Source organism: Empidonax traillii, unplaced genomic scaffold (genome assembly GCF_003031625.1).
Source record: "Empidonax traillii isolate 1590-97213 ecotype Southwest subspecies unplaced genomic scaffold, ASM303162v1 scaffold43:size1863611, whole genome shotgun sequence".
Classification (NCBI taxonomy): domain Eukaryota; kingdom Metazoa; phylum Chordata; class Aves; order Passeriformes; family Tyrannidae; genus Empidonax; species Empidonax traillii.
In genome coordinates this window covers 1,446,335-1,474,254 of record NW_020955236.1, presented here as the reverse complement: position 1 = coordinate 1,474,254, position 27,920 = coordinate 1,446,335, and the positions used below count along the sequence as shown (strand labels likewise).

At 47.8% G+C, this 27,920-nt stretch overlaps 1 protein-coding gene across 1 annotated transcript in view; it reads right to left on the bottom strand.

Annotated features, from left to right (window-relative positions):
* The window catches only part of SETD1B (SET domain containing 1B, histone lysine methyltransferase), a 45,633-nt gene that overhangs the window by 15,738 nt on the left and 1,975 nt on the right, over positions 1 to 27,920 (bottom strand). The window contains exons 2-6 of the mRNA XM_027878681.1: positions 27,761 to 27,915; positions 27,248 to 27,346; positions 26,482 to 26,752; positions 23,270 to 23,382; positions 19,415 to 20,596 (exon numbers count right to left, since the gene is read on the bottom strand). Coding sequence (XP_027734482.1) covers positions 19,415 to 20,596; positions 23,270 to 23,382; positions 26,482 to 26,752; positions 27,248 to 27,346; positions 27,761 to 27,915 — 1,820 coding nt within the window. The remainder of the gene's footprint in view (positions 1 to 19,414; positions 20,597 to 23,269; positions 23,383 to 26,481; positions 26,753 to 27,247; positions 27,347 to 27,760; positions 27,916 to 27,920) is intronic.

Here is a 27,920-nt window from a genome sequence, read left to right as displayed (position 1 = left end):
TGTTCTGAAAACCCTGAAATGAACAGCTGAAAAAATGAAGTAGAAATAATAATCCACTGCATTTCAGTGTTTCCAGAGCCCGTTTGTACCGTGCCCTGGAGGTGTCCACATCTGGCTAACACTCCCCAGTGGGTGTCACACGCTGCATCCTCATCCCAGCTGCTCTATGGCAGTCACGTCCCACGCCGAGGATGCCGGGGAATGAAAGGACATTCTGCAGTTTCAGCTACTGCAGCTCCAGTGAAAGCAGCAAAGGAAGAGCAAAGACGACTGTGGCAGGTGTAAACAAGTTTCCTGTGAAACAGACCCCGTTTTTCAGTAAGTGAACACAAAAGGCCCTGTTAAAAGCACTGGCTCCAACTGCAAAAGCTGGATGATGCTAAAGGTCAGCGCTGAACAGAAAGCCTGGAGTGTTCAGGCTACCAAAGACAGACAAAATCAGCTTCAAATTCACATTCATCTCATCTGATGGGGTATGGAGAACAGTCACCTCATGAAGCCTCAGTGGAGCACCGGGCAGTGCCAGGTCACAAGTTCTCCCCAGTCCCTCGTGCGGGACCCTGCGACCTCCAGAGCCACCCAACACCAGTGAATCCTGCCTGATAAACAAGGTTGGTTTTCCCTCTTGAAGGAAACACCACACAGAAAAAGCCAATCCTGAAACTGCAGAGAGGTGGCAGGACTAGCAGGACTCCACGCCGTAGAGCACAGAGCTTCCTTCATTCATACAGCCATTTATTTTTACTTAAGCTGAAATGAGAACTGCTGAAGCGAAAACCAGCACGTTTGGAAAATTGAAAGGTTTTTTTTTTTTAAATTCTTCTGGTGCTCAGATGGGTGTGCAGGAAGCAACACCAGATTCCCTGCTTCCTACAGTGTCGGGCTGACAACTCACCTGCACTTGCACAGTTCACACAGCCTGTGCTCCAGTTTTATCCCAAGCAAGATGGAAAGGGAGAGGGAAAGAGATTAAGCGACAGGAAGAAAAAGATCAGAAAAAGGCACAGGGGGGTGAGGGGAAGAATCACAAGGTTAGGAAAGAGGTCAAACCAAAAGAAGATCATCTACAAGGAAGTCTTTAAAGAAAGTTAAAGGGGAATGAATATTTAAAGAGGACGAGCGGTTACAGGAAAGTCATATCTAAGGGGGGAAAACGTAGGGACCGAGTGAAAGAGATCAAGGTAGAGACAGAAAACCAAGGGGAGACATAGAAATATCTTCTGTTATACGAATTTCTTTTCATTCACCTGTCTGAACCTGGATTTACTACAGTTACTACTGAATACCTCTCAGGGTAGAGCTCAAAAGTAGCTACGCTGCCCTCTCAAAGAAACCCCTTCTAGCTGGCCTCCCTCTTTGCTCTCACAAGCAGAAAAAAGTGAGCTGATAGATGACACATGTAGTGCCATGAGATGTCACGGCCATCACTGTCAGAAAAACTGTGTCAGTCAGTCCTGCAGTTCACCCGCCTGTTTCTGAGGTCATCTGGTGCAATGCCACCAGAAAACCTCCTTCAGCCTACTGAGAGAAAAGCCATTTCCAGCTAAATTAATTTGTGCTGCCATCTTTGCTTTGCCTTAATTAAATTAAGAGTTGGCAAAACAGGTATTTAATTATACACATGACACATTTTTCCAAAGGTGTTTTAACGATGCAAATTTGTTGGGAGAGATTCATGTCAGCGTAACTGGTTATAAATGGCCTCATTCACTGTTCACCCAAAATGCTAATTGCCACCTTTAACACCAGCACGGTGTGCAGAGCCTCTTGAATTAAATGAGGGAACATCCTGGGATGCCACTCCTGGATCAGCCTGCACAGTGAGAGGGTAGAGCCACTGCATGCAGGGTATCGATCTCACCTCAGAGCAGCACCCATTTCACAAGCAAATGTTCATACCTGCAGAAAAAAGAAACTGCATCCTCACATTTGCATGTGTACCTTCACTGTACACACTGTTCAGTACCTTTCCTACAGCCACAGGAACTTCACATGCTTCCACTTCCTTTTAAAAGGCCATCTGATAGAGAATTTACCCAGAATTTCAGGACACATTTTGAATACCATCAGCTCACAGCCAATTTCGCTTTAAAATTCTGCTGGGTACCAAGTTACTTATATTTGAGGCAGGGTAGCAACTACTCTGACACCGCCTGGCTGAGCTGTGGTGCACCAAAGTAATGAAATGCAGGATCAATGGCATTCAGCACAACACAAGGGCATTAGCTTTAATGTTTTTCAATAAAGCTAGAACTAAAATCAAAAGTGACTCTCGGACAAAAAGTTTTCACAACCTGGTTAAACACTCATCATTTGGCTTTGGATTGAGTCCATCGAATTGAAACAATTGAAACAATTGAAACAATTTACAAGTGAGCAAGTCTCACCCTGCATTCTTACCAAAAAAAAAGCAAGGAAAGGAAAACTTCCAGATAAAACAACTGACCAAAGAGGGTCACGCACCAAGTCACTATGGGAGTCAAGAACAGACTCCAGGTCCCTCCGGATTTCTATTCCCCAGCTCCAGTTGCCTCCCTACACTGGGCTCACACCAGGCTGCTCGTGGCCCGCACTCTACATCTATCTGACAAAGGAAATGGCACTACTGCCTTGATTTCTGGGTGAAAGCAGCCCAGTAACACACAGCTCTCCCTTCCCAGACTCCTTACAGAGAACGAGGCGTTTCAAACCTGACACATTTCTTATGCCACCAACCAGAACAAAAAGGAAGCCTGAGGACACCAACCAGCCACCTGCAACTCTCCCTCAAAGACACAATTTCAATTAAAAACTCCTTCAAAAAACCACAATCTCACACAAGATTGGCCCAAAGAATCTCACCATTCACTCTGATAACAGAGCAAATACCTCTTGGTTGCCCAAAATCTACAAGCCCGGCGAGGGCTTCAGAGAGTGTCGCTTTGCTCATTTTTAGTCCGCTTTTAGCTTGCAGGTTCCAGGTGTTCTCGGGAAAGCACATGAAGAGGAGCTGTGGCTCTGAGCTGGCTCTTGGTTTGCTGGGAGAGCAGCACTGGGCAGGATGACAGGGCAGAGGGACTGTGCTGAGCGCCCATAACTCGCGGTGCCAGGTGTGAACGAGGCACACTCGGCTCTGCCAACCATAATTACAGCTCTGCCCCCGAAGGGACAACACACGGGCGGTGCTTTGCTGGGGGTTGCAGAGGTGGAGGGCAGGACGGAAGAGCCACCCCAGGTGGTTTGCCAGCAGTTCAGCTACAGCAGCAATAAAAACACAGAGCAATCTGGTGCCTGCACTGCCCTGGGTGAGCTCCAAAGCTGCTCAGGTGGCTGTGCTGTCACCAGCACCCACGGGGGCTTGTGTTGGCCAGCCCACCACCACCACAGCCTGGACTGATGCTGGAGCTGGGTCACTGCCTCCTCCCCCTTGGTTAGTCAGGTCTTTCCACCTCCTCTGGGCAGCTGAGAGAGCTCCCATCCTCCTGCTGCTGTCAGAGCCCTCTGTGGCAACCGCAGCAGCTTTTAATTGGGACAAGACAGCTCTCAGATGTGTTTGCACTATAATAAAATGCCCAGCTCAGTAAAAGGCAAATGGAAAGATTTACATATTACAAATCAGTGATTATAAATATCTCCAGCAACACGCATTTCTGTCTGCAGAACAGAAGACTGCAAGGCTTTTATACAGCCATGTATTTATACAGAGCTTTGTAAATTAACTCACAGACAAAGGCTGCAAACACGCAGGTCAGAGCAATGGACTCAGCACTGTGTCCCACAAAAAGGAGCACCAAAAAGGCTGCAATGGAGCAGGGATTTCTCACAGGACATTACTTGGGTGTTTTGGTTTCTCTATTACCAATTGCAAAAGAACCTCTCCTTACTTGAAAAGAATAATTCACCTTCTCTGCCATGACAATGTCCTACCTGACACCCTCACCGTCTTGGCTCAGGTTGTGTTTTGGTCTGGAACTTACTTGCAGCACTTCTTTGGCACAGACAATCCTCCCCCACACCTACAGGGCTGCCCAACGAGTAAAACGAGTGACAGTAATATCCGAGTGCTCATCGTAAACAATCAGCACTATAAACACCAGGCCAGCTTGCACCACTTACTTTTCCTTCTAATGCCAAGAGGGAACTTTGAGTCGATACCTCAAACCACAGGACAGTGGGAGAATCCCCCAGAAATCTCTGTCAGTCCCAGAAGAGGGGGACAGGAGTGAGAAAATGCCAGCAAGATTCTGTGTTTGTGTCTCACAATGTGCTGCCTCAGGTGCTGGTCCCTAATTAGACCATCCTGCATGTGGAGAGATGCCACAAGTTGGGATTTGGAAGGATGCAAGGAAGGAGCTCAACTGGGCTTTCAGTGTACAGCAGGATGGGCTCTTGAGAGGGGGAAGCACGTGGGGCTAAGTGCTCACAAAGAGAAAAGGTCTCCTCACTCACTTCCAGCACTTCCTGACACCAGGAACAGCAGTAAATTGACTTGTGTTTTAAGGACAGCAGGAGAGCTGGAAGGCTGCCCAACAGTCCCATGCCATCACCAGAAAATCTAGCGAATTAGAATGATAAAATGAGCTAAAATGACTCCTGCAGGATGGGCAGGAGTGCCAAACACAGCATCCCACACTCAGGCAAATCCACACCTCCAGCTTCCTGCAGGCCTTTGTGTGCACTGAGCAGCTGAGATGGATCTTGACACTTCAAGGCCCTGTTTCAGACACCAGAGGGGATTATCCTCTGTCTCCTCAAGGCACAGTGGAATAACATTAATGTCTCCAAGGGAAGGAATGGGGCAGTAGCTTAAATCAGCACTTCCCAAAGGGCATGAAATGGTCCACACCAACAGAACATGAAAAACAGGAGAAAATCAACACAATGATTGAACAGGAGCAAGAAACACCCACTTAGGCAGGCTGTAGGCATTTCATGAGGCTAACAACCTCTCTCATTCAGCAAGCAATCCAGGGGAGGACAGACAACTCCAGGCGAAGCAAAGAGGACAGGGATGGGGAGCCCATGCAGTGTGGTCTGAGATAACCAGATCTTCACTGGTAAAGAAACAAAACGACTGGAGATATGTGATCAGAAGACTCATGTGTGAGAAGACCCAACCACCATTCAGTACTTTCAAAAATCCATTCTCTTGGCAAGAGAGCACCATAGTTCAGTTTTCAACGTGAATTCCTGGGACAGCAATCCTCTGAGCCAGGAATTAAGCCAGGGGGAGAACGACTGCCAGATCTGCCTCAGCAGAAAGCCTGAAGAGATGAACTGGCAAAGAGGGCCATAACTCACTGAGGGGGTTGCCCTGTTTGTTAGCAAGTGCACTGCCTTCCACAAAAGGGATGGCTTAATTCAGGAAAGGGGAAGGAGGCTCTGAACTGCAAACTTCATGGCACATGACATGGTTACGCTGTTCCTGTGGGCAAGGTCACCACAGAAGGGATATTTGGAGGAGCCAGACGTTGCCCCTGGGCTTCCCACGCACAAGAGACGCTCTCTGGTGTCCGCATGGTTACGGGCCAACGTAACACCCTTTGGGTCCACACTCAAATGGAAACTTCCAGACCCCCCGGACTGCAAGATCTGCGACGAGACCAACATGAACAATCTGGGCAGATCACAAAACACAGTGAGAGTACGAGTGGGGAGTCAGAGGCCCCCAGCCCGAGCTCAGGCAAGCCTGGGCAGCCCGGGTGTGCCCCGATATGAGGCTGGACAGTCGCCCCTCCTGCATTATGTGAACAAATCCGAACTGGCAGGGCGAATGTGTGCCAATTCAGGGGCTGCGTCATGTGGCCGCTGTGTTTTTCATCACATATGAAACACCCTAAAATTGGATTTACCATCTCATGGAACCACGGCCTTTTCCCTCAAGTCTTAAGTAGATCTTATTAAGAGGGGAAAAAAAAAAGGTTTCTTTATGGGGGGGGAGGAGGAGGCGGTAGGGAGAAGGAAGGAGGAAAAGAGGGGGGTGTTAACGTTGGGGAGCCATGGAACAAGGAAGGCTCTTTCCACAGCGATGGTTGTTCTGGTGTCCCTGTTTTAGATGGGGGGGGGGAGGAATAGCTGAAGAGCTATTTGCAATCTAACTTCAAAGGCTTCAGTCGGCTGGGAAGCTAAGTCATGCATAAAAGGATGGTAGAGTGGCAAGAAAATACCCCCTACAGATAAATTAGTCAGGGAATGTTCTCTGCTTCTCCCAAAGACTTTCATACAGCCAGACTGGCTTTTACTCAGGTAAAGCCCCTTTCAGACACCAGGTTCAGTGATGCAGAGTCCTGGGAACAAACCAGCCAAATCCAACAGAGGAACTGAACAGTCTCTCTGAGAAAGAGAAAGGCGGTGATAAGCATGCAATGGGCTTCCCTGTCATTTTCTGCCACCTCAGCTGTTATCCACAGATTTTATTCTAAGGTCTGTCCCCACACAAAAGATGAAGAGCTTGAGGCAGCATCTCCTTCCCTAAAGATGCAAAGAAAAGCAAGTAATTTATGAGAAATCACCCTGTATACAGAGAACTCATTTCCCAAATGATTCTGTAATGCTCTGTCTCGCTCCTGATGCCGGTGTGCAGAAATGCACCCACATTTCCAAAGAGCAGAGGGTACTTTGCAATCAAAGATAAAGGGAACTGGCAACATTAGATCAGAGTCCACCTATAAGTAAAAAAAAAACCAACATACCCTGCAATAACCGCATGTGCAGAGTACACAGATACCTCACAGTTCAGTGCCAGGCAGGAGCTCAGATGCCACCCCCTGACCTCACCCTCATACTTAAACCTTAGGTCAAATGGAGCCATGAATTCAGATCTTGCTACCAAGAAGACGATAAGAAAGCAGATAAGCTTGGAAAACAGTCTAGCTTCCCAGCTGATAGCAGCCTGTTGAAGAATAGGTTGTACATATACTGTATTTAAACAAGTTCTAATCAGCAGAACTAGGCCAGTTTGACACTGTTCCCCTTTTACACAGTATTACTACACCCCTGAGTATGTGAAATCACGTGGCTATCACAGTTATGGCAGCATTTTCAGTGCCCTGTTCAGTGCTCTCTGCATTTCAGTGTTAGCACCAACGGTGGCTTCATCTGCAAGACCTGGGTGTCCACAACACAACCTGTGCAATGCTGAGTCTTCTCAGAAGAGAGGGCAGAAATGAAGGAATCGAGGATTTGAGGGACAATGGGTTAAAAAAAAAGAGTTTTTGTCAGATCATTCATCAGTATCACCTTCTAATGCTCTTCTGCTCACTGCCATCCGCCCTCAGACCCAGGTGCCATTAGTATATCCCACGGCAGCAGTTCAGTCATCTGCCTTCCTTCTCCAGAGGCATCCCAAATGATGAGCCTGGCTTCTCCTTCCCCTTTTCCAAGAGCCTGAGCCACTCTTGCCCTGAATTTCTCAGGTGCAGTCCTGATCTGTACACGTGGCTGGGAAGCAAAGAAGCCCAACTGGTTCTGGCACCTGCAAGAAAACCCAGGAGCCCACAGCCCATGGAGGGAGCCCAGAAGAGCCCTTTCCAAAAAAGTTTCACTCTCCAAAAAGTGTGCAACGAGTGAGGGGAAAAAGTTAAAGTCCTGATTTTTATGTGAACTTTTGGTGAGATTTCTTGAGCCCTCCACTGCTGGCCTGGGAGGTCACACAGACTCAGCACTTCTCTTCTTCCAGCAGCTCTTTTGTAGCCCGGTACCTGCTATTTGAAAAGAAATAAGGAAGCTGGAAAGAGGGAACATACTGTTAATAAGGTCTACAGGACCTTGTTATCATCCTGACTGCAGCCATGGTGGCCACACAGTATGGTTTCAAGTAAGAAAACCTGTAGCTTTCCGTTCTGGAGACAGGCACTGCCATCATCCCAGACAGGACAATGGGACGTCTGCTGTGTTTCTGAAATTCCCAGAAAAACTGCTGCAGAGAAGCCAGTTCAGCCAGTCCACGTGATCTTGAGTGACAAAAAGCATTTACCCACTTTGGATGAGGCCCCCAGTGGAGGTGGTGGAGGTACTCCAGGTCTCTGGGATGCAGCCACGGAGTGAGAAAGGCACAAAACCTTTGTTTGGGGAGGCACAAACCCCCTCTGGCTGTGGCCAGACTGTCACAGCAGCGACCACAAACGATGAATGGCACCCTAATGAGCTTAGCAGGCTCCTCATTTTCTGAGCATTACTACTAACAAGTCCTTCCCAAAAAGCTGTGGATGCATTAAAACCCAGCCACGCCACAGGAGACACTTCCCTCCGAGGAGCCTCTTTCCAGCAGCTGAGTGGGGAAGTTCTTCCTCAAAAGTGAGGCCAGCAGGAAACAGTTCCCCTTTGGTAGCATTTCTCTTCTCTCTGGAGGCATCTTGAATTTTTCACTGCTTTATTTCCTGCTTAGATTTTTCCCTCTCTTCTAGTAGTCACATTTAACTAAGGGCAGTCAGAGGGGAGACAATCAGGCACATCAGCTGAGGAATGTAACATATTAATTAAAACACTAAAAATCTTCCTTTTTCTAAGACGAAGCCTGGAGCAATATCCACCCAGAAATACCTTCAAGTTGTCCCTGTCCAAAACCTGCCCAGTGAGGGAAACGCAAGTTTTTCCCCATACCACTCCTCTCAGGTGATGGAAACATAACCCTTGTGGCTGCCAACTGCTGACTGATCCCTTAACAAAAACAATATCCGTGCAGGAGATGACATTTCTCATGGCCCTTTAGAAGGTACCAAACTTTTACTATTAAACTATCCCCCCTATATGCAAAATAAATCCTGCAACCACAGCTGTTCTAAAGCACCAGAGTGGAAATACCCCCCCAGCTGGGCTGCATTCCCACTGCCATTTGTGCAGGCATAAAATATGCAAAGAGGAGAGGAGAGGTAAAGTATGCTGATTTCCCCACCTGTCCTCTAATTAGCAAGCAGGAGGTTTAAACAAACACATGGAAACACTTTGCACCTCGAACAAAACTGAGCTGTGCACCTCACTGCCACGGGACACTGCAGGCTCACCAGCGCAGATGGGTTGAAAAATGGATTAGATGTTTGTGGGAGACAAGTCCACCAGCAACTTCTGAACAAGATCACTGCTGATCTGCTGGTCATGAGCAGATGGGGCACCCCAGGGGAGCATCACCACACACAGCCTGGCTCTGGGGGGCTTGTGATGGCACCCACTGCCCTGACCTCCCACTGAAGGACACCAGTAAACCAGAGGAAATAACCCCCAACACACACGACCAAGGAGAGACAAAGCTGTGCCTTTTCCTTGCTAATTCATGAGTTAGTCCAAAGTCTCTCCTGTTCTCCCTTGCAGCAGAGCTGTAATCAAGCTCTCCCACGGGTGACTGCTCAAGTGAAACGACTGCATGTGCACGGGCAGAGCCTTTCAGCAGCAGCCAGCGCCAGGTGATCCATGTTCTGCTCCTCAGACCCACCACTCCAGCCCTCAGGCTCTTTCAGGCCTCCTCCCCATGTTGGTGACACTTACTCTACTCACTTCCTTAACACTTGCCTTAGAGAGCTTTGTTAAAATACTGGAAATGAGCACGAAGCCCTAAAGAACAGCACCTCTACAGCCCATACTTGAGCAGACACATCCTAACCCCTCTCAATCCCACAGGTCTCACTTAAAACAGCCTTCCCATTAGATTGGTTCGTTAATTTGTAGTTACATGCGAAGCCTCAAAAAGGGAGGTGACTGATTTAAAGAGTTACATGAAATAGTTGTGAGAAAGGCACAAACTCAGCCAAACACAGCTCTGTGCTCGTGCATTCCATACCCTGCTCACTGATCCAGGTGATCAACTGGAAGACACGGGCATCTTTTTACTCTTTAAGCAGTTGTGCAGGAACAGCTGGCTTGGTGGTTTGCAACTAATAATTATTACTTAGGGCAGTTTGGCCTCAGCACCTTTCGAAGCACCAGAGCTGCACAGTGGTACTTACAGCTCAAACCATCATCAATACATCTCACTGGACATGATCCTAAGGTTGTGCCTCACTAAAACAACTGCACTGTGCAATACTTTTGATTCTAGAACTCAGTTAAAACCAGCAAAAATACTGCAAAACCTGGGCCATAACCAGAGTCCAACATTCATCCTTCTTACAATTCAATTTGTATCTTTAGCCCCAAATTCACTTACAATAAAACCCAGTCCTCCATCCCAGCTCAAAATCAGACTCCTTGAGAGCTGCCCTTCTGAGTTTTGGACTTTTTTTTCTTTTAAGGCATGGTACCATCTAAAGCTCCACTTGGACACTGAGAGCAGTTCCACATAAACCCTTTCAGAACAAGAATAGAAGCCATGTGGAAGCTGCACCTACTGCTCAGTGATTGACCCCAAAATCCAGTGCAAACCCATGTTCCTCATGTTCCCTTGCCTGCCTCCCCCTCTCCAAGACCCCACAGAGATACACAACCAGCTGAGCTGGGCTGCAAAGGCCACTCAGGATCCCCCCAAAAGACTGTGCCCCCACAGCCACCATGCCAAAAGCCACTTCCCTGCCTGCAGCACATGTGCCCCAGCAATGAGCCAAGACAAAGTCAAGCAACAAGACCTCCTCGAGCTGAAGCCTGAGCCTGCAACCCAGCAGGGATCACAGCTTAGTTCTGGTGCCTTGCAGCCAGGCTGGGCGCTCCTGGCACAATGCCAGCTCCCAGGGAATCTAAAAGCAATTCCAGCATCAGGACACCATCCTCCAACAGGGCTCTGCAAGGGCCAGGCTGCCCCTCGCCACCAAACCCACACCACCTACCTGCCTCTCACTGGCCTGGAACACACCTGCAAGACCATCTGCTGTTAACACTTTTCTGAGGTTATCTGGGAGATACGCCCCACCTGGCACTGTATTAACAAGCAGTAAATTTGCTGAGATTCCCTTGTCAAAGTGCATCCTTCCTGCACATCTCCATGACATACATTCCACCAGTAGACTGGCCTTTATGTTTTCTTGTAATTTGAATAATTTCATGCGGTACGAAGGATTTTCGCGTTTTTCGAGTATTTTCTTTTTCCATGACAATAGCAAAATGCTTGTAGCACCATGATAAGAGTTGCTCACATTTATCTGCATCCTTCAAAGACAATATTTCAATTATCTGCACTGGAAACTCTCGGCCACATCTGCCGACCAAAATGTCACCTTTGGTGACTGCTTAGCAACAAGGACTGGACCAGGAAACAATCCCCAGAGCCACGTGCCAACATCACACCAGCTCCTGCTTCCACCAAACAACTGCCATCACCTGAAATGGATATGTTTTGTTTTGCCTGGGATACACAACGCACCAAAAATAACAAGCTCCTTTGGGAACAGGGAAACCTGGAAAAAAGCCGCCTACTTCAGCAATCCCTCCCCAGGCTCCATAGGGAATGTCTCCCTGGTGTGTGCAACACGTGTTAATCCTGCACTGCTGGAGGAGGACACACCACTTGGACACAGCACTAAACTCTATCTGCTCGCTGCAAAGCACAGCTCTTTTGGAAAAAAAAACCCTGGATCTAAGAGAGCAACTCCCACTCCACACCACCCACAAAAGCAGCAATTCAATCCCTTGATCAGGCCAGCAAAAGGCCCAGGAAAAACAAAACCCCATGTGTCCTTCACCATGCTCAGCCCTCTTCTTCCCAAGGCTCTGTGCCATTGCACTCATTGACACAGGGAATCTGGGCAGTGGATCCTGAGGACATCCCACCTGGAATGGATGAAGGTGCAAGCAAGGAGAAAAGATGGGAGACCATCTTTACTTCTCCTCTTCCTCCCCTCTTCACCATCCTCAGAGCCTTTTCCCTAAGTGTGTCCCTGACTTACTGCCTGATATGGAGAGAGAGAGAGATTGGGCAAAGCACAGGCGAGCTGGTCAAAGGTGTGTGATAATTGCACCTGGTAAACAGTTATCAGCTCCCCACAAACACAGACTCCAAACACAGCCGTCTGGAGCAGCCAGCGACTCCAAGCACTGCTGAACAGCGCCGAAGTCGGAACACCCAAGTTCTGACGACTGAAAACTGGAAGTTGAGCCCCAGTTCTCCGACTCTTTTGCAACCAACCCTCCCAGCCATAGAGCTGCAGCCAGCCCCATGTTTGAGCAGTTTCGGTTCCCCTCCAGGGCCGTGCTGTGCAGGCTCCCGGTGCCCCCCCTGCACAGGGCGATTGCCGGGGCCCAAGCCACCAACAACTTCCTTTACTCAAACTGCTCCTGGAGCAACACTTTTGCAACAGCCAGAGGAGCAAACCTACTCAGACCTGGAGAGAAATGAGAAACTCCAACGTGCTGTCTTGCTATTTTATATATTCATATATCTTGACCTCACAAGGCCAGTCTGCACCACTGGAAATGTGTGAAAGCAGACATAAGACTGACTTTATTTCAGTACTATGCAAATAAAAAACCATTTTAGAATACTTTTTTCTCCTTTACCATTTCTTTTCTGGGGGTTTTTTGTTGTTGTGTTTTGTTTTTTTTTTTTAAATACTTTGTTTTTAGGAGCACAAAATCTGAGCAATCTTTTGTGCCTATGATGAATGGGCATTTCCAAAAGCAAGCACTGCAAATTTCATAATAAATCCTGAGACAGCAGTAGCATGCCTGGGTCAGAGGAGCCCTCGTGGGCAGGTACGTGATGCGCAGAGTTAACGAACTCATGAGTTTCATTTTGAGTTTTGCCCCATCTTCAGTAGGTACAAACAAGTCCCCCCAAACTGAAAATTGAAATTAATATGGGGGGGGGGGGGGGCGGCAAAGTCACAGGACTCCAAATCGGTGCCAAATGGAAAAAACATTCTACTGCTGAACTGCATCTATTGAGAGGACTCCAGGAAAGGCACCAGCCAGCAGAAATTTGAATAAGCGCTCGTCTGCTCAGTGCTCTGTGTCAGACACAGACACACATATAGAACACGGCGGCTGCTCCGGCTTCTGCAAAACCAGACCCAGAAATTAGTGCTGTTCTGGCGGCTGCCAGCACAATATGTTAACAGCAATTATCTCCTCAATATTTCTACTGATTACCTAACACACTGGCACGTTTTCTCAGTGTCACTGCATGTTGCAACACACGCCGCCATCCAGCAACTTGTCTGCAGTCCCTTGGTCACTTTTCACGACCATCGGATGCGAAACACAACTGGAATGATAATGGGTTGGAGAAACCGTGAGGAAAACGTGTCGCTCGATGTGAGGCTTCACAGCCCGCATTTATGACATCTGAACATCCAGTATCGTCACTGCTAAAACCTGAGCGCTGGAAAGAATAGGAAGAACTCTGCAAGCAGCAAAAGGAAGATGCCAAGGGCTCTTTAACTGTGGAGGGTGTGCAGAGCTCAGATTTGCAGATATTATTCCAGCTATATGCTGTGGTTAAACAGTGTAACTTGGATCTAAGTTTCCAGTGCAGCAGAGCATCTACAGATTACACAAACACAAAACAAGCAGTGCTCTGCCTACTAACAAGCAATTCAAGTGTACACAGCCAGCGCACCAGGAACCGAAAATTTACAGAAAGTCACTGGTGGCAAAACAGAACAAGCTGAGGTAGTGGTGAGAGCATTGTCAGCAACAGTGATTTATATAAAGGAATGGCAATGTCATTTCTATCAGGTATGCAAAATGCAAAAGCCTCAAAGCCTTGGCCTGGTGTGAGAGTAAAAGAACCACTCAGCCTCCCAACCACAGCCTGCTTTCTATTTTTCAGTTACACTCCAGAGCATTTCACCATTTTCAGCTCTGTTATCAACAAGAGACATGTTCTCTCACTCTCCTGAAGTTGTTAAGTATCCAAAAAAAAACCAAACCACAAACAGTCAAATATTTTTCCATTCAGGTTTCCCCCCCTCCCAACAAGCAGACATGTATGAGTGGGTGTATCACTAGGAACACCAGGGGAATCCTATGCAATCCTAGTCTGAAAAAGTGACTTCAAAACTCCTGCTTCCTCAACTGAACACATTTGGCTGGTCAAGCCCTCTGCTCTGCAAACCACTCTGCAAGCACTCCAAGAATTGAATCTGAGCCAAATAAAAAAAAAAAAAAAATCAAAAGTGAGACAACTTGGCAAACACAACGGACTTCTCTACTTTCTACAAAATTCTGCAGGAGCAGCAGGCTGTCATGTGGCAAATAAACCACTGTACAAGGAAGCAGTCCCTGCCTGGGGTCTTCCAGTATCAGCTCTGAAAAAAAAGGTAAGATAACAACACCTTGCACTTCCACTGCTTCGGGAGCCTGGATGTCCCTACCTCATCCAGGTTATACAGGAACTGACCCTCAGCTCCGACACAGGGTTGCAGTTCTGCCCCAGTCTGCTCCCTCCTCTGGACACAGGGGCTGAACAGATCTCTGAGCTCTCCAAGGGGCCAGTGTCAGTGTAGTGTCACATTTAAATCACCTTTTGAGGGATTTGTGTGCCGTCTTTCTTTTCTGAACAAGCTTAAACTCTGCAAGATCCCCTGAAGTCGCTGTGGCTTCTCGCTGCTGCTGTGCAGTGGGTCAGCGAGGGCAGAGCCGAACCCACAGCTTAAATAGTTCACTCTCATTTTAATTTCACAGGTTGAGCATGGCTGGTGTAATTCACATGTAAAACCACAGCAGTCATCCAAATCTCTGCTGCCTGGGCATTGGCTGGCTGCATTTCTGGAAAGTCATGGTCATAACATACACCTATTTTTTGAGTTTTCCATTAGGAACCGGTTCTGTCAGGCATGATCGCATTCGCAAGAGCTCAGGAGGCAGGAAAATTTGAAAAAGTGTTTATGAGACTGGGCATAAATCACAGCTCTCAGGATTTTCTCCCTTCTTCAATTAAAAAACTACATTGAGAGCAACCATTAGCCACATCTACTCCCCCCCATCTCCCTCCAGAAATGATGAATCCCACTCCAGCTGTAAATTGGATCCCAGGTGTACCCATATATATTATACATACATAACAGCTACTTATGGGCATAAGGGCTCTTGCACAGTTACTGTGGAAACGAAGGTATCGAATTTCCTGGCTCTTAAGGATCTACCTTCACAACCTTAATGTGCATTTACCTTGAATAAATTACTTCTGCACCATCCAGCCCAGGAACATCCCTCAGAAGGGTGCGACTGTGTTCATCCTTAGGAGGCTCCACGTAAGCCATCACAAACATCCCAGGAACACAGGGCTGCCTCTGACCCACACAATCCATGGGTGAGAGCAGAGTACAGAGGAGAACATCCCTCTGCAGGCACAGACAGAAGTGCTCCTGCACAGCTCAGCTCCAAGGAGCATCGACCACTGCTGGGGCAACCACCGCAGGCACTGCTGGCAGCGAAACCCCGGCAGCTCCTCTCGCTGCCCGGATGGCACTGGGGCACTGGTTTGTCTCACAAGCGTTCACGACAACTAAAGGTTGAATTTGGCCCTGCAGGAAAGGGGAATCGTTTACCAGCTACTGAAATACTGCCCGGTCTGGACGGGGAGGCAGCAGCAAGGAGCCACACAAGACACGAGGCAGTGTCTTGAGGAGAATGTCATCACATCCTGCTACGGCTCCGGAGGGACAATGTGACACTTCAACATAAATTTCTTCCAGTTCTGGCCGTGACCACACAAGAACCCAAAGACACTTTTACAACAAGTGCAAATTTAGCCCAGATGTAACCTCAGGGACTTCAGCAGAGCTTCCTGTAGGGCTGAGCATGACCCACCTCATCCGTGTGTAAGCCCAGCTCAGAAATTCTCCCTGGGTAACCATGAGAGGACCCTGCTCGTCACAGGGATGCTGACACTGTCCTGCAACAGGCACTTCAGCACCCAGCACGGCATTAAAAGCATTCACAACAGCCGGGTGGGACAGCTGGTGACAGCAGCGGCTTTCGGGGTCTCCAGGGCTGCTGTGCACTGTGTGACTTTCAGTTCACTCCCCAATCCATTTGCTAAAATTCACAGCAAACAGCAGAACTGCTCCCGCCTCATTCATGTTTCAGGATCTTTATTTTTATGATGATCTTTGGCGTTTTTAAGGTGCCCCTCCCTCTACAGTAACTCGGTGCTTAGCCAAACTACCAGGAAGACAAGAGGCTGCTTATCCCTCAATTAAAAAGTACTTTTGTACTTATACATCTAGAAAAACACCACTGTCAACCATGCAGTCTTCCTATTACACGCTGGCTATGCACACAGACTGATACATTCATAAGCTGAAACATGAAAGACATCATCAATATACAACAAAGTGACTCGCTGCAATCCTGTCACCCTCCCCAGCACAAAGGCAGGGCCTCTTCCTGTCACAAGCCAAGCCAAAACAAGACCTGGCTCAGATGGGATGTCAAAACGTCAAACTGTACGTACTTAACCTTTGCACTTCTGAAACAGCCAAGATCCTGTGAAGGAAAATTATTACAATTCTTTCCTTTTTATCTTTTCAAGCACACAGGAAGGTAAGCTTGGACACTGCTACCCTCAAAAATTCTCCTGATATCACAATGCAGCTCAGCTTTTCTTCTTTCCTTTTTTTTTCCTTTGCCACCTTCTAGTTTCTTGAAAAAGCCCTCTCTGCCCCGTCTTCCTGGCTGGCAGGTTGTGCTGTTTGGAAATGATCCTTTTCCTCCCCTCACTTCGCACTGCCCACATCCCACTCAGTTCCACACCTCGGCCTCGTCCCTTGGCTAAGCTGAGCAGGACTTCCTCTGCAGACCTTAATCACTGCTCCCATATTAGTTGGGGTAGGTGTTGCAGACAGATGCACAGCCCTTCCTCTCCCACACCCAAACTCCCTGCCAAACTCTGGCTTAGGAGTATCATACCGGATCTTGAAATCAAACTCCGGGGTCTTGCAAGATAAATCGGAGCAATTGCTGGGGCTGGGCTGTGCCTCCTTTACTTATGGCAAGTCTGGGGGGGGTTAATTTGCCTGATGATTCGACAGCATTTCACCTTCAGAGCAGATGTTACTGTATTAGCCATCACTGACAAAAATCATGCTTGTTTGGTGGAAAACAGGATGAGGTCCTCAAGAAAAACTTCCCTGCAACTTTGTTGGCACCCTTACGAACCCTGAGATTTTCCCAGCTAGAGCACCCGCCCAAAGAGAGCTGGCCTGGGGCTGCTCCGACCCCTGAAGAGCCAGATACGAAGTAAATAAGAAGTTCAAACTCTCTGCCCTTTATTGCTTCCTTATGATACTTAATGAGCCCTCCCTACACTAATATGTCATTCCTGCTCCACTCCCCAAGCCACACAGTCACTAGAAATATTCGGGTCTGCCTTCCCTCTGTTTTGCTGGAGGATTCTCTGAAGGACTGGAGTTGAATAGTGGTATCACAATAGGCTGAAGCCGGAGGTTCAGCTTTCCAGCCCTTAGACAGACTCAATGCCCCTCTCTAACTCGGTTGGAAAGCTGCAGCTCAAATTTCAGCCTATGTTAAGACACTGCTCAGCTCTGCTCCTTCAGCAAAAGAGAGGAAAGCCAGGAGAGTCGTTTTCTAAAGCAAAGAACTGTGGGGGAGAAGAGCAGGCAAAAGAAGCAAAAACACATGGAGATTGTTTTCTGTGCATCACAAGGAGCAATGAACGGCACAGGCAACTTTTCAAACATGCCAGAATAGCTTACTGTGATTTGTAACCAAGAGGAGGTTTGAATAAACATCTCAAACATCAAACATCAACTTTTTTTGGGGGGGAAAGGGGAGGAGACAATTAAGGCAGCAATGACCTGTATGGACTCTTTGCTATCACCCTTCTGACTTCTGCAGAGGATTGAGGCATTTACATCATTTTGTATCACAGAACCAGCGATGTGAACTTCTGACACCAGCATCTCATTAAGGAGAAACAAAGACTTAACAAGGGCTTCAACATCAGCACGCTGCTGCCCCACATCACAGCCTACAACATCCCACCCCAGCCAGTCCCCCAGTGCCAGTGTCAGCTACAGAAAGTGCCTGACCCCACACACCAGCCTGGCGTCCACCCACCTTCCTAAACACACCCAGAACTGGCTGCAACCCACTTGCACGACAGCAAGGACAGCAAACACAAACCCAGAAGGGCAGCAGATGAGGGGTGTCTTCTTATTGTTTTTTAGGCAAACCAACAGTATCCCCTCTCGCGCCTGCCAGACCGAGCTCAAGGAATCAAAACTCCATTCCTAATTAACACATCATCAGGCCCCACGGGCCAGGGACTTGCCTCCCAAGAGGGGAGCCTGGGCCAGCCCCGATGATGAATGAGAACTCAAGCAGCTGAATTGTTTCAAAGGCTGAACTGGCAAGTGCGAGGACAAGAAGGTTTGGAAAGGCCCGCAGAAAAAAACCAACAAAATATCCAGCGCGGTCACACTGTTTTCACTGTGTAGCACCGAGACCTGCCCTCTGTTACTGCTGCAGAGCTTTCCCTCCAGCCTCTGCAAAGCCCACAGCTACGGGAGCAGCTCCTCCTCTCCCGAAATGCAGCTGCTTCTCGGGTGAAAACCTCACAACTGCAAACCACTGGAGGGAAATCCATCCTGCCAGCTTAACCCCGGCAAACTTTCATGAGTAAATTAAATTGATCTACCGCGCTCAGGACATTTAAACGAGACCAGCCCTCTTGACTGCAGCGTTCTTGCACGCCAGGGACAGCAGCTTCATTCGCTTGCATGACCATTTATAAACGCTGAGGAGAAAGGGCCTGGCACTTGCAAAGATCTGTATTTTGACTGTTCCTTGACACAGCAGAATAGGACCCACACGTCCACTGCAGTGATAGTCACATTTGTTGCAACAGACTTCCCAAACAGACAGGCCATGCAACATAATTCCTCTGTCTGCTGGCACCACTCCACACTGTTCAGCTCTCGCTCTCCCTTCAGCCACAAATGCCCCGGCAGAGGCAGCAAGCTCTGCTCTATTATTGGAAGACTCAGTGGAGCACATCCCCCACAAGTCAACTACCTCCCCCTTCCAACCCAGCAAAGGGAGTATTAAAACCCAACAACTGTCTCCCGTTTGAACCAGATGGCAGAAATAGCTGGAAAGCTTTCAAACATCGTATGCACTCAATACTTCAGTGCAACATGAAAGCCCCGTTAAGCAAGAGCGTGGCTACATACACACCCCTGCTCAGGGACCACAGCAATGGCAGAAAGTGCTTCATTAACTCCTCTAGTGGCTTAAGTGTCTGTCAACACTCAGGACATTCACACAGCAGGGGCACTGGCCAAACTTTGGGGGCTCGTGCAGTCCTTGAGCTCTCCTGAAGCTATAAATTGCAGCAGGCTGATATTATAAACATGGAAAGCTGGAGACCGGTAAGTTGATTAAGACCATCACTTTGTGTCACGTCTAACTCATTTCCAGCTGCCTTGAGCAAAAGAACAAGCCACCAGAAACCTCATGCTCTGACGACACAAAGCCGAGCTCAATCCCCTGCCCTGTCCAGCTCCAGGGACAAGCACAGAGCTCCACAGGTCAGTTCCAGCTCACTCACCTCGTCCATTTTTTCTGACGTTGGAGTCTGGTCACCAGGCACCATCTCTTTAGCCTCCGAGGTCTCAATTTTGGAGGTCCTGCTCAGCTGATCAATGGGAGTCATGCTGGCCTCCGATGTCCCCCGGGAATTCTGACTCAGGGAAGCTGTCCCAGGGATGGGCTCGTCGTCGTCAGAGTCAGGTAACGGCGTTGGGCTGATGTCCTCCAAGCCCGTGCTGGAAGGCCGTGAGGAAGGCGTCTGCCCCCTGAAACCGGGCTGAGAGTTCGAACCGTACGTTGGGATGGGAGAGAGCTGGGAAGAAGAGGAGGAAATTGGGCTACCTTCCATTCGGATCTCGTTATCCGAGTCGTGCTCGTTAAGAAAGGGTAACTTTGTTCTCTGCTCTTTTAAGAGCATCTCAATCCTTGAGTCTAAACTGTTATGCTGCATTTCAGACTCCATGGTGGGGGTGCCAGGGGTCTCGCTCCTCTCTGGAGTCTGAGAGAAGGATGCTGTGCTCGGTTCAGGAACAGAGTTCGAGTCGGGCAAGGGCGGAGGCTCCTCTGGTTTCTCCTTCACTGGGACAAAATCGATGCTAGGGGCAGCACTGCTTTCCACAACCATCTCAGTGGGAGGGGGCGCAGGTCTCCGGTACTCTGCTTCCCTGGAAGTCTGGGGAAACTGCTGCTCGTCGGACTGGGGAAATACAGCTGGTGGTTGGTAGGGAGAGAAGGCAGATTTGTAGCTCGAAGAACTAGAGTGGCTCAGGGGAGGAGTGTGAGAGAACTGAACTGGCTCCTGCTGATGGGATTTGTACGTGCTGAACTGATGCTCCGTGCCTCGGAACACGCCCGCCGAGTTGTGCACGTAGTGGTGTTGATGTCCCGGGCGGCGGTTGTACGCATCCGTAAATTTTGTTTCGTGTCTCCTGGGTTTGTACCCGCTGTCCTGCCCAAAATGGTACACAGGCGTGGTCTGGCGGCTGGAATAGGTGGAATCCTGGGAAAAGGGCGTCCCTAGCCGTGGGGTGTGAGGTGTTCCTTGGGACTGCGGGGTGAATTGGCTGTACGAGTTCGGGGTGTCCTGCCGACAGCTGGAATAGGCTGTGTCGTGGGAGAAGGGCGTGCTGCTGTTTGGGGTCACAGAGGAGCCCGTGGAAGAAAGGTTACTGTCTTTCAGGCGCTTCAGGGAATCCGTCAACTGTGAAAACAGAAGAGAGAAAAGCACCTAAACACACACTTTGACAAAGATATTTGTCTAATCCGTTTGGTTTTCAGAGGAGCTGAGTACTCGAGAGTTCGCAGTGATTTCCAAGACCAAAAAAACAAACAGGTTGCAGCATCCCTGAAAACACAAACCATTATCCATTATTAACAGTTCCCTTTGATTTAAAAAAAAAAGGCAAAGAGGAACTTGTCTGCAAGAGGAGGAAGAAGAAAGCAGACAGTTTTCCTCATAAGCTACACCCAAGTGCATCAGGTGAACAGGAGACTTGCGCACCACTTTTATCTGAAAGAGTTCCAATTTCTATCAACTATGTAAGGCTTGTCTAAATTGCATATAGGAAAGAAAATGAAAAAAGTCTGAGATGTGAAATTACCAATTTATCTTTTTTGGGGAACAAATCAAAAAACACAAAACAGCAAACTGCCAGCCTGCAGCCAAACCTCTGCAGCAGAGCTGCCCCACCAGCCTCTATCCCAAACATTCACCTGTAACAAGAGAGAAGGCTGCACATATAAAAGGCACAAAAAGTTCTCAACTGCCAAAAGCACCTTTTTAAAACCCTTCCCAAAGATGAATGCTCAGGTAGAGCACTGCTGATTATGGCATTTGAAACCGAAACCCTACAAACCTACAGAGCAGCCAAGGAACTGCTCTGCAAGTCACTCCACAGGCACGTTCAGGGGGTTTCTAGGAGCAGCCCTGCTCCAACTCAGACTCTGCTGAGTCATAACAGTGCCACACTAATCATCAGCTCCGGAATCAATTTTCCATAATGCAAAGCAGGAGCTCAGGGAGAATCCCCCTGGCAGCAAGAGCGGCAGGACTGAGCTCCAGCTCCCCAAAAATCACACCAGGACAGCAAACTGGTGAGGCTACAGGCTGGCTGCTGCTCCCTCAAGCACAGGCAGGTAGAGAGACCTGTAAAACGACCTGCCTGGAACATGCCAGCAGCAAACTCCAGCTGAGCCCTCACCTGCCTGCTACGCTCACACACATCTCACCTACTCAACAGTGAGGACTTGCTCTTGGTGTGACCCCCGAGAGACCATGGCCACAGGGACACCAGGAAAGTTTGTTCCTCAACTGTTCTAAAACCCACAGAAAGGAGCAGGAAGCACGTGGCTGGTTCTTGACAACACCCACATCTCTGCACCTTTGGTGTAGATGTGCTGTGGACTGCCTTTCAGTGGGGTTTGTACATGGCCTGGAGGCAGGGACTCCAGAACTGTCAGGTCTTTGCTGCTCTGCATGAGGGGGAAAGCAACTGTCAGGAGCATTTTACTACACTGCAACAGCAAACAAGTTTGTTGGTGGATTCTGGAGTCAAAAACATGATACAGAACAGCTAAAGTTACCCACAAAGCAATAATTTTGGTGATAATTGAGAAAAAAAATCAATTCAGGATAATAATATAATGCACAAGCACAGCATCTAGAGAAACAATCTGAAAGATAACTACAGCAGGGACTACTTTGGGGGATACCATCAATTTGCTGCTAACCCCAAAAAAAGAGTAAGAACAAATCTGTCTATTTTTATTTGAGATATGGAACCAGCAGAAATGAGCAGTCAGGCCCTGCTCATAGCAGGACTCCCAGCAAAATCATTACTCACCTCCTTCCTGCCTTTAAAAGCACCTTGCTGGGAGGTAAGGAAGAACAAACCTCTTTATGATTTTATTAAAAAGATACTGAGATTTTGCCTTGGTGATGGTTGGGATGGTTGGTGGGAGAAGAGGAGAAATTTATTTTTTCAGATCAATGAAATTTCCATGTTCAAGGTACAGCTCTCACCTGTCCTGAGAGTGCCTGATCTCAGAATTAATGAAATCATGACATTTTAAGAGCGCAGAGAAGTAGAGAAAAAAAAAATCCCTGCCAAATCTCTTTCAAATTTGATGTCTTAAAGTGGGTTCTTAAGTCACAATGAGGAGGCAAAGTACATTTAGACAAGTCAAAGAGGCTGACAACTTCACACAAACAGGCTTCCCTTCCCCCTCGCCCTCTCATCCCAGTGGGGTTTGCAGGGAAGCAGGTAATCGTACAAAGCCACGCAGAGAATTGTGCCCTAAATATCGAGGGACCCCTGGAAGCCCTCGGGAATTCTGCCCACTGCTTTTATTAACAGCTGATTCCAGCAACTAATTAAGATTCTGGAAAATTGATGCCACTATTGAAGCTCAGTCCCCTTCCACCTTTTAGCCTTTAAGCAAGGCTGAAGTCCGTGAGCGCTGAGATTACACACCACAGACACCAGGCCAAATGTACCACTGTAAATCATTCCCCTGACTTCAAGGGAATAATCTCATCTCAGGGACAGATCTGATCCAGTCCTAACTGCAGGAATTTCTGATGTTAATAGGGCACATTCTGTCGGTTTTGGAGGCATTTTTCACTCAGAAAGACAAAAAGCACTTCCCGTGCTGTGGAGACACAGATCAGCCACATGCTCTGATTCAGAGGTACATTTGCTAAGGCAATTATGAGCAAGTTATATTTAAATGTGAATTAGCAACATCCACTGGAACTATGGCAAGACACGAAAAAGAAGCTAAATTGAAAGCGTTAAAACGCTGATGCTGATGTGTGGAGTTTCCCAGGAAGTTATTATTAAAAAAAAAAAAATAAAAAGCCAAGCACACCTACCTGGAGAGCTTCATTCCCAGTTGGGGACACGTCCTGTTCGGTGCCTACAGGGAGGGTCTGAGGAGTGTAAAGACCATTAACGAGCAGTTCGTAGAATCGCATGCGGGTTTCACCTGCACAGGCCACAATGCGAGAGTTAATTAAACACAAATAACGTAATCTTTGTGAAAATACACATTCTTGACACCCACATGACCCTGCTACCACTCCCAGTCCGCTGCATCCAGGCAAGAAAGGAGCAGTTACCACCTCTGAGCTCCCAGGGATCATTTTTAAATAATCTGCTGGGCAAGAGAAGTCAGACACTCCCTTCTCCAGCCAAGACAAGGAGGCTTCTAAATCCTTTTTCCTCTTCTCAGCCTGCTTGGCAGCTCTGTTCCTTACCATGCTCTCTGGAGCGCAGCCGTTTCCCTCCTCTCCAAAGTGCCAAGCAAATAGCTCGCAGATTTGAGAAGTGAAACTCTCACCCAAGGGAGAAGCCTCTGCCAACACCCAGAGCCTCTTCAGAAAGCTCTCCCTGCACACCTTGCTCATAGAAACTGCCTGTTACTAATGCAAACACGGTGCATGGGAATGCTGAGGACGAAACAGTTCACACTGCCTTTCCAAAACATACTAATTAATCCTTCCTCCCCCCCATAGTTTAAGGAATATTCAGTAACATCCTTGGAAGAATAAAGCCAGAGAAACAAACTGTCCCACGCAGTGTTACTGACCCTCAGCCTTTTCATTCCCAAAGTCTACAAAGACCCAGTTTCTTAATACTGAATTTTTCGTTACTACAAAAACTTAATCCTACTTATTCTGCAGTCTGTAAGAAATCTGTCATCAGCTTCAAAGGCAACCGAATCAAACCCTGAAACTGTCTGAATTTTGCACTGAAAGATAAAGACTAGGCAGAAAAATGGAGAGACCCAGCACCTGAGCCCAGAAAATGAATTCAGGCAATATCTCCCCAAAACCAGGACTACTTTCAGGCAGAAGTCCTGTAGGATCGAACTCCAAACTCCCTGTGAATCACCCCATGCAATTCAGAAGCAAATCACCCCTTAGCACAATTCTATGTACTGACTTACTAATCTTGAACAAATGCTGCAGATGAGGTTATTTGGGTATCAAATCTCATTTCACTAAAGTCCTGAGCCATCCTCAACTACATACATTGTTTTAGGTCAACTGAAGTCATGACAAAGTAGATCTTTTCCCTGCAAGAGCTTAAGGATATGCATGAAATATTAACACACATCACCCACACATAACACTACAATGCCATGCATATAGAAGTGTTAGGCTTATTTTCATTGGTTTTCAAAAAATATACAGCAATTGTTACAAAGTTTCCTCATTCTTTCCAAATCCCCAGTATAATGCAGGAAAAGTTACAGTTTCAAAGAGGTTTATGAATGTGAAATGAGTTCTGCCTATTTCTCTAAGACAGGCAATTAGGAATTGTGTCCAGCCCATAAATGGATAAACTGAAGCAAAGAAGTTGCTTTAAACAAGCCTGTCTTAGATGAGGAGACTGGATTCATCAGTTTCAGATTCCCAGGCCTATGCTCATCCCAGATAGATAAAAATGACACTTTCACTCCTAATATTTATTTTTCTACACTATGAAAACAAAGTTTTTAACCAACTTTTCCTCCCCTTGAAGAGTGAAATACTAGAGACAAATGTTAAAACCAATATATATATATATATTTTAAGTATGCCCTACTGATGCTATTTTAGGAATTCCATTTTTACTTGATTCTGACAGATTATAGCACACTGACAGTCCTACTCTTTTAGAATGAAAGAGAAGCAACTGTGTGAAAAAAATACATCAGAAGCATAGAGCTGGCAAAAAAAAAAAAAACAGAAATGCAATTTAAAACAGACTTTAGTGTTTTCTCCCAGGAAATAGAAGACTAAACCCCCCTCATTTCCCTGATGTGCTGCAAAGTTTCTGGAACAGCTGCCTGGTCAAGACTCACAGAGTAGTTTATAAATAGAGGAGAACAAGGAGGAAGGTAGTACAATCAGCTTGTTTAAAAAAATTACTCTCATTAAGACATCCACCACTTATGAACCAGCTTTAGCTTACATTACTAAATTTGCAAATGGTTAATTTGCTCTTAAATGTGATTTTTACCTTCAAATTTCAAAGCAGGGGAAGGAGCCTGTCTGTAAAAATTAATGATACTAGAATTTCAAAGTATACACATGTAAGGTCAAGCCCACAATAGAAAATATTATACCACTGCTGTGATTTTTCTTCTAACAGTGGTCAGTAATGTCAATAAACATCCTGTTCTATTCTATCACATGTGGCACACCGACTGCTGTGCTGGTCTTGCACTAAACTGTTGAAACCTTTTATTAGAGAAAAAAAATAACAGCATTTTTAAGAAAATGGTGTTAGCAGTGTCCTCTTCCCAAGAAGGAGTGCAGCGAGTCAGTTTTAAACCAGAAATGCCACCTTTAGAAGGAAGAAGTACAAGCAGCAACTGATCTTTTCCTAAAATTCAGGCAGATTTCAGCAAAACCCTTCCCTAACACGCTCGAAGCAGAGAGAACAGACAAAACACAGTGCCTTCACACTCCCAGGAACTTTACTGGGCTCCCGAGGGCTCGGGTGTGGGGCTGGGAGCCGGTTACTCCAGGACAGGGAGCTCCTGTCGCTTTAAGAGCCAGTCTCACACTTACACACTCGCACACCCTGACAAGTGCTGCGTGTGCACTCTGCTGCCCCAGCCTCCAGTGTGCTCTAAGTATCAATGAAATGCCAGGCACGCAGAGGACAGCACCCAGCCCTGCTGCCGCTGCCAGAACCAAGAGATTCGGGTCCCAGGATCCACCAGGACTTGCCCAGAAAGCCCAGGTTTGCAAAAGGCAGGTGGCATGGGGTCCGGCAGCCCCGGCAGGTGGCCGAGAGGGGCCAGCCTGGGGCAGGGAGATGGGGGACATGGGAGAGCAGTGAGCGGGGACAGGGACGGGCAGGGGACAGGCAGGATGGCAGCATTTTGCAAATTACAGGGCTGTCTCTTAGCAACAGACAACACATTTGGCTCCACGTGACTCGCCCAGGCCCCAGACACCAGACCTTGCCGGCTCCCTTCGTATTTTTAATCACCAGGTTCCTCCCCTCTGCAACAGCCTCTGCGGTGGGAGCGGGATGGGCAGGGGCTCTGCAGACCCCAAACGCGTGGGGCCAGAACGTGCCCCCTCACCTTTTGTATCCAGCTCCACGTGGATGATGTTCCCCATGACGGAGGTGTTGTGAAGGTGCTGGACAGCCTCCCGGGCACCCTTGACAGTGGCAAAGATGACTTTGGCGATGCCCAGGTGCTTCTTGTTCTTGGGGTTGTAGAGAATCTCCACCTCTTCCACTTCGCCGTATTTCTTGCACATGTCGGCCAGAAAGTTTTCGCGGATGTTGTCGTTCAGCTTGGCAAAGGTGACCTGCTTGGGAGGCACTGGCCCCACGTAAAATTCATCAATCTGGAACGGGCACAAGGTGGGAAGTGATAAAAACAATCATCGTTGTTTAATGAGTGTGGGGGAGGGCCTAAGGATGGCACGGCAGGGAGAGGGTTAAAACATCCTGCAAAGTTTGGTGGGGGGGGAAACGCTTCTGAGGCTCTGGGATGAAGCTCAGAGCTGAGCAGAGGATCCGCTGCTGCAGCCATTCATTGGAACCGGCTCCTTTCTGGGCTACAAAGATGTATTTTGAGCAGCACTGTGCGTGGAGAGCCCCCTTCCACCGCCCCCTGCCCAAGAAGCCCCAGCTCCAAAACCTTCAAGTGATCTTGTTAGACAGAAGCATTGATTTCTCCTTATCCTTATAGAAGAGGATTATTGTTAAACAGTTTGCTAAATAACAGTGTTAATAGGAATATGACTGTCATTTAAACGGTCCATTAAACTATTTGGAACTGAGGCTCCACTCCCAGATAAACAAGAATACAGAGCTAAAGCCAAAATTCAGGGCAGTACCTTGAATTTGGGGACAGACAGCTCCAACTCCTTAGTTTTGGTCCATATTCGCCCTATTCTGGGATCCCTGACACAATCCACAGGAGCGATTCCCGAGTTCTGGGAGGAGAAGGAGGAGGAGGAGGAGGAGAGAAAACACAGAAACAGCAATAATAAGGCTTGAAATTTAAGACACAAATAAAAGAAAAAATAAACCCCAAGGAAGCACGAGCTGTCTCAAGGGAAGGGAAAAGCGCACACACACACACGTGTCAAATTGCAATACTGCTGGGAAATGCACACAGATTGGAAACACAGGAAAAAGCCGCAGGTTTGGGCTCCTGACAGTTGAATACACAGTGTCAGGTGGCGGTAACTTTGGTGGCTGTGCGTGTCCCCCCAAGACCCCCCTCCCGCACACGGCAGGGATTACCACGACCCGGAGAGACCCCCAGCCCCCAAAACGCCGGTAAGACAGAGGCTGGGGAGGGGAGACATAACACAATGAGGGAAATCCGGGAGCCCCCCACTCACAGGCATGCTGAAATGTTGCCCATCGTAACGGTAGAGTTTGTGCTGTCCTTTTTTCAGAGCCGGGTCAATAATCAACTTGTAACTTCTCCAATGGTGATTTCTTTTCTCGACAGAAGTGCTGGCTTGCGTGCTGTTCTCCATTCCGTTGATCCAACCTGGA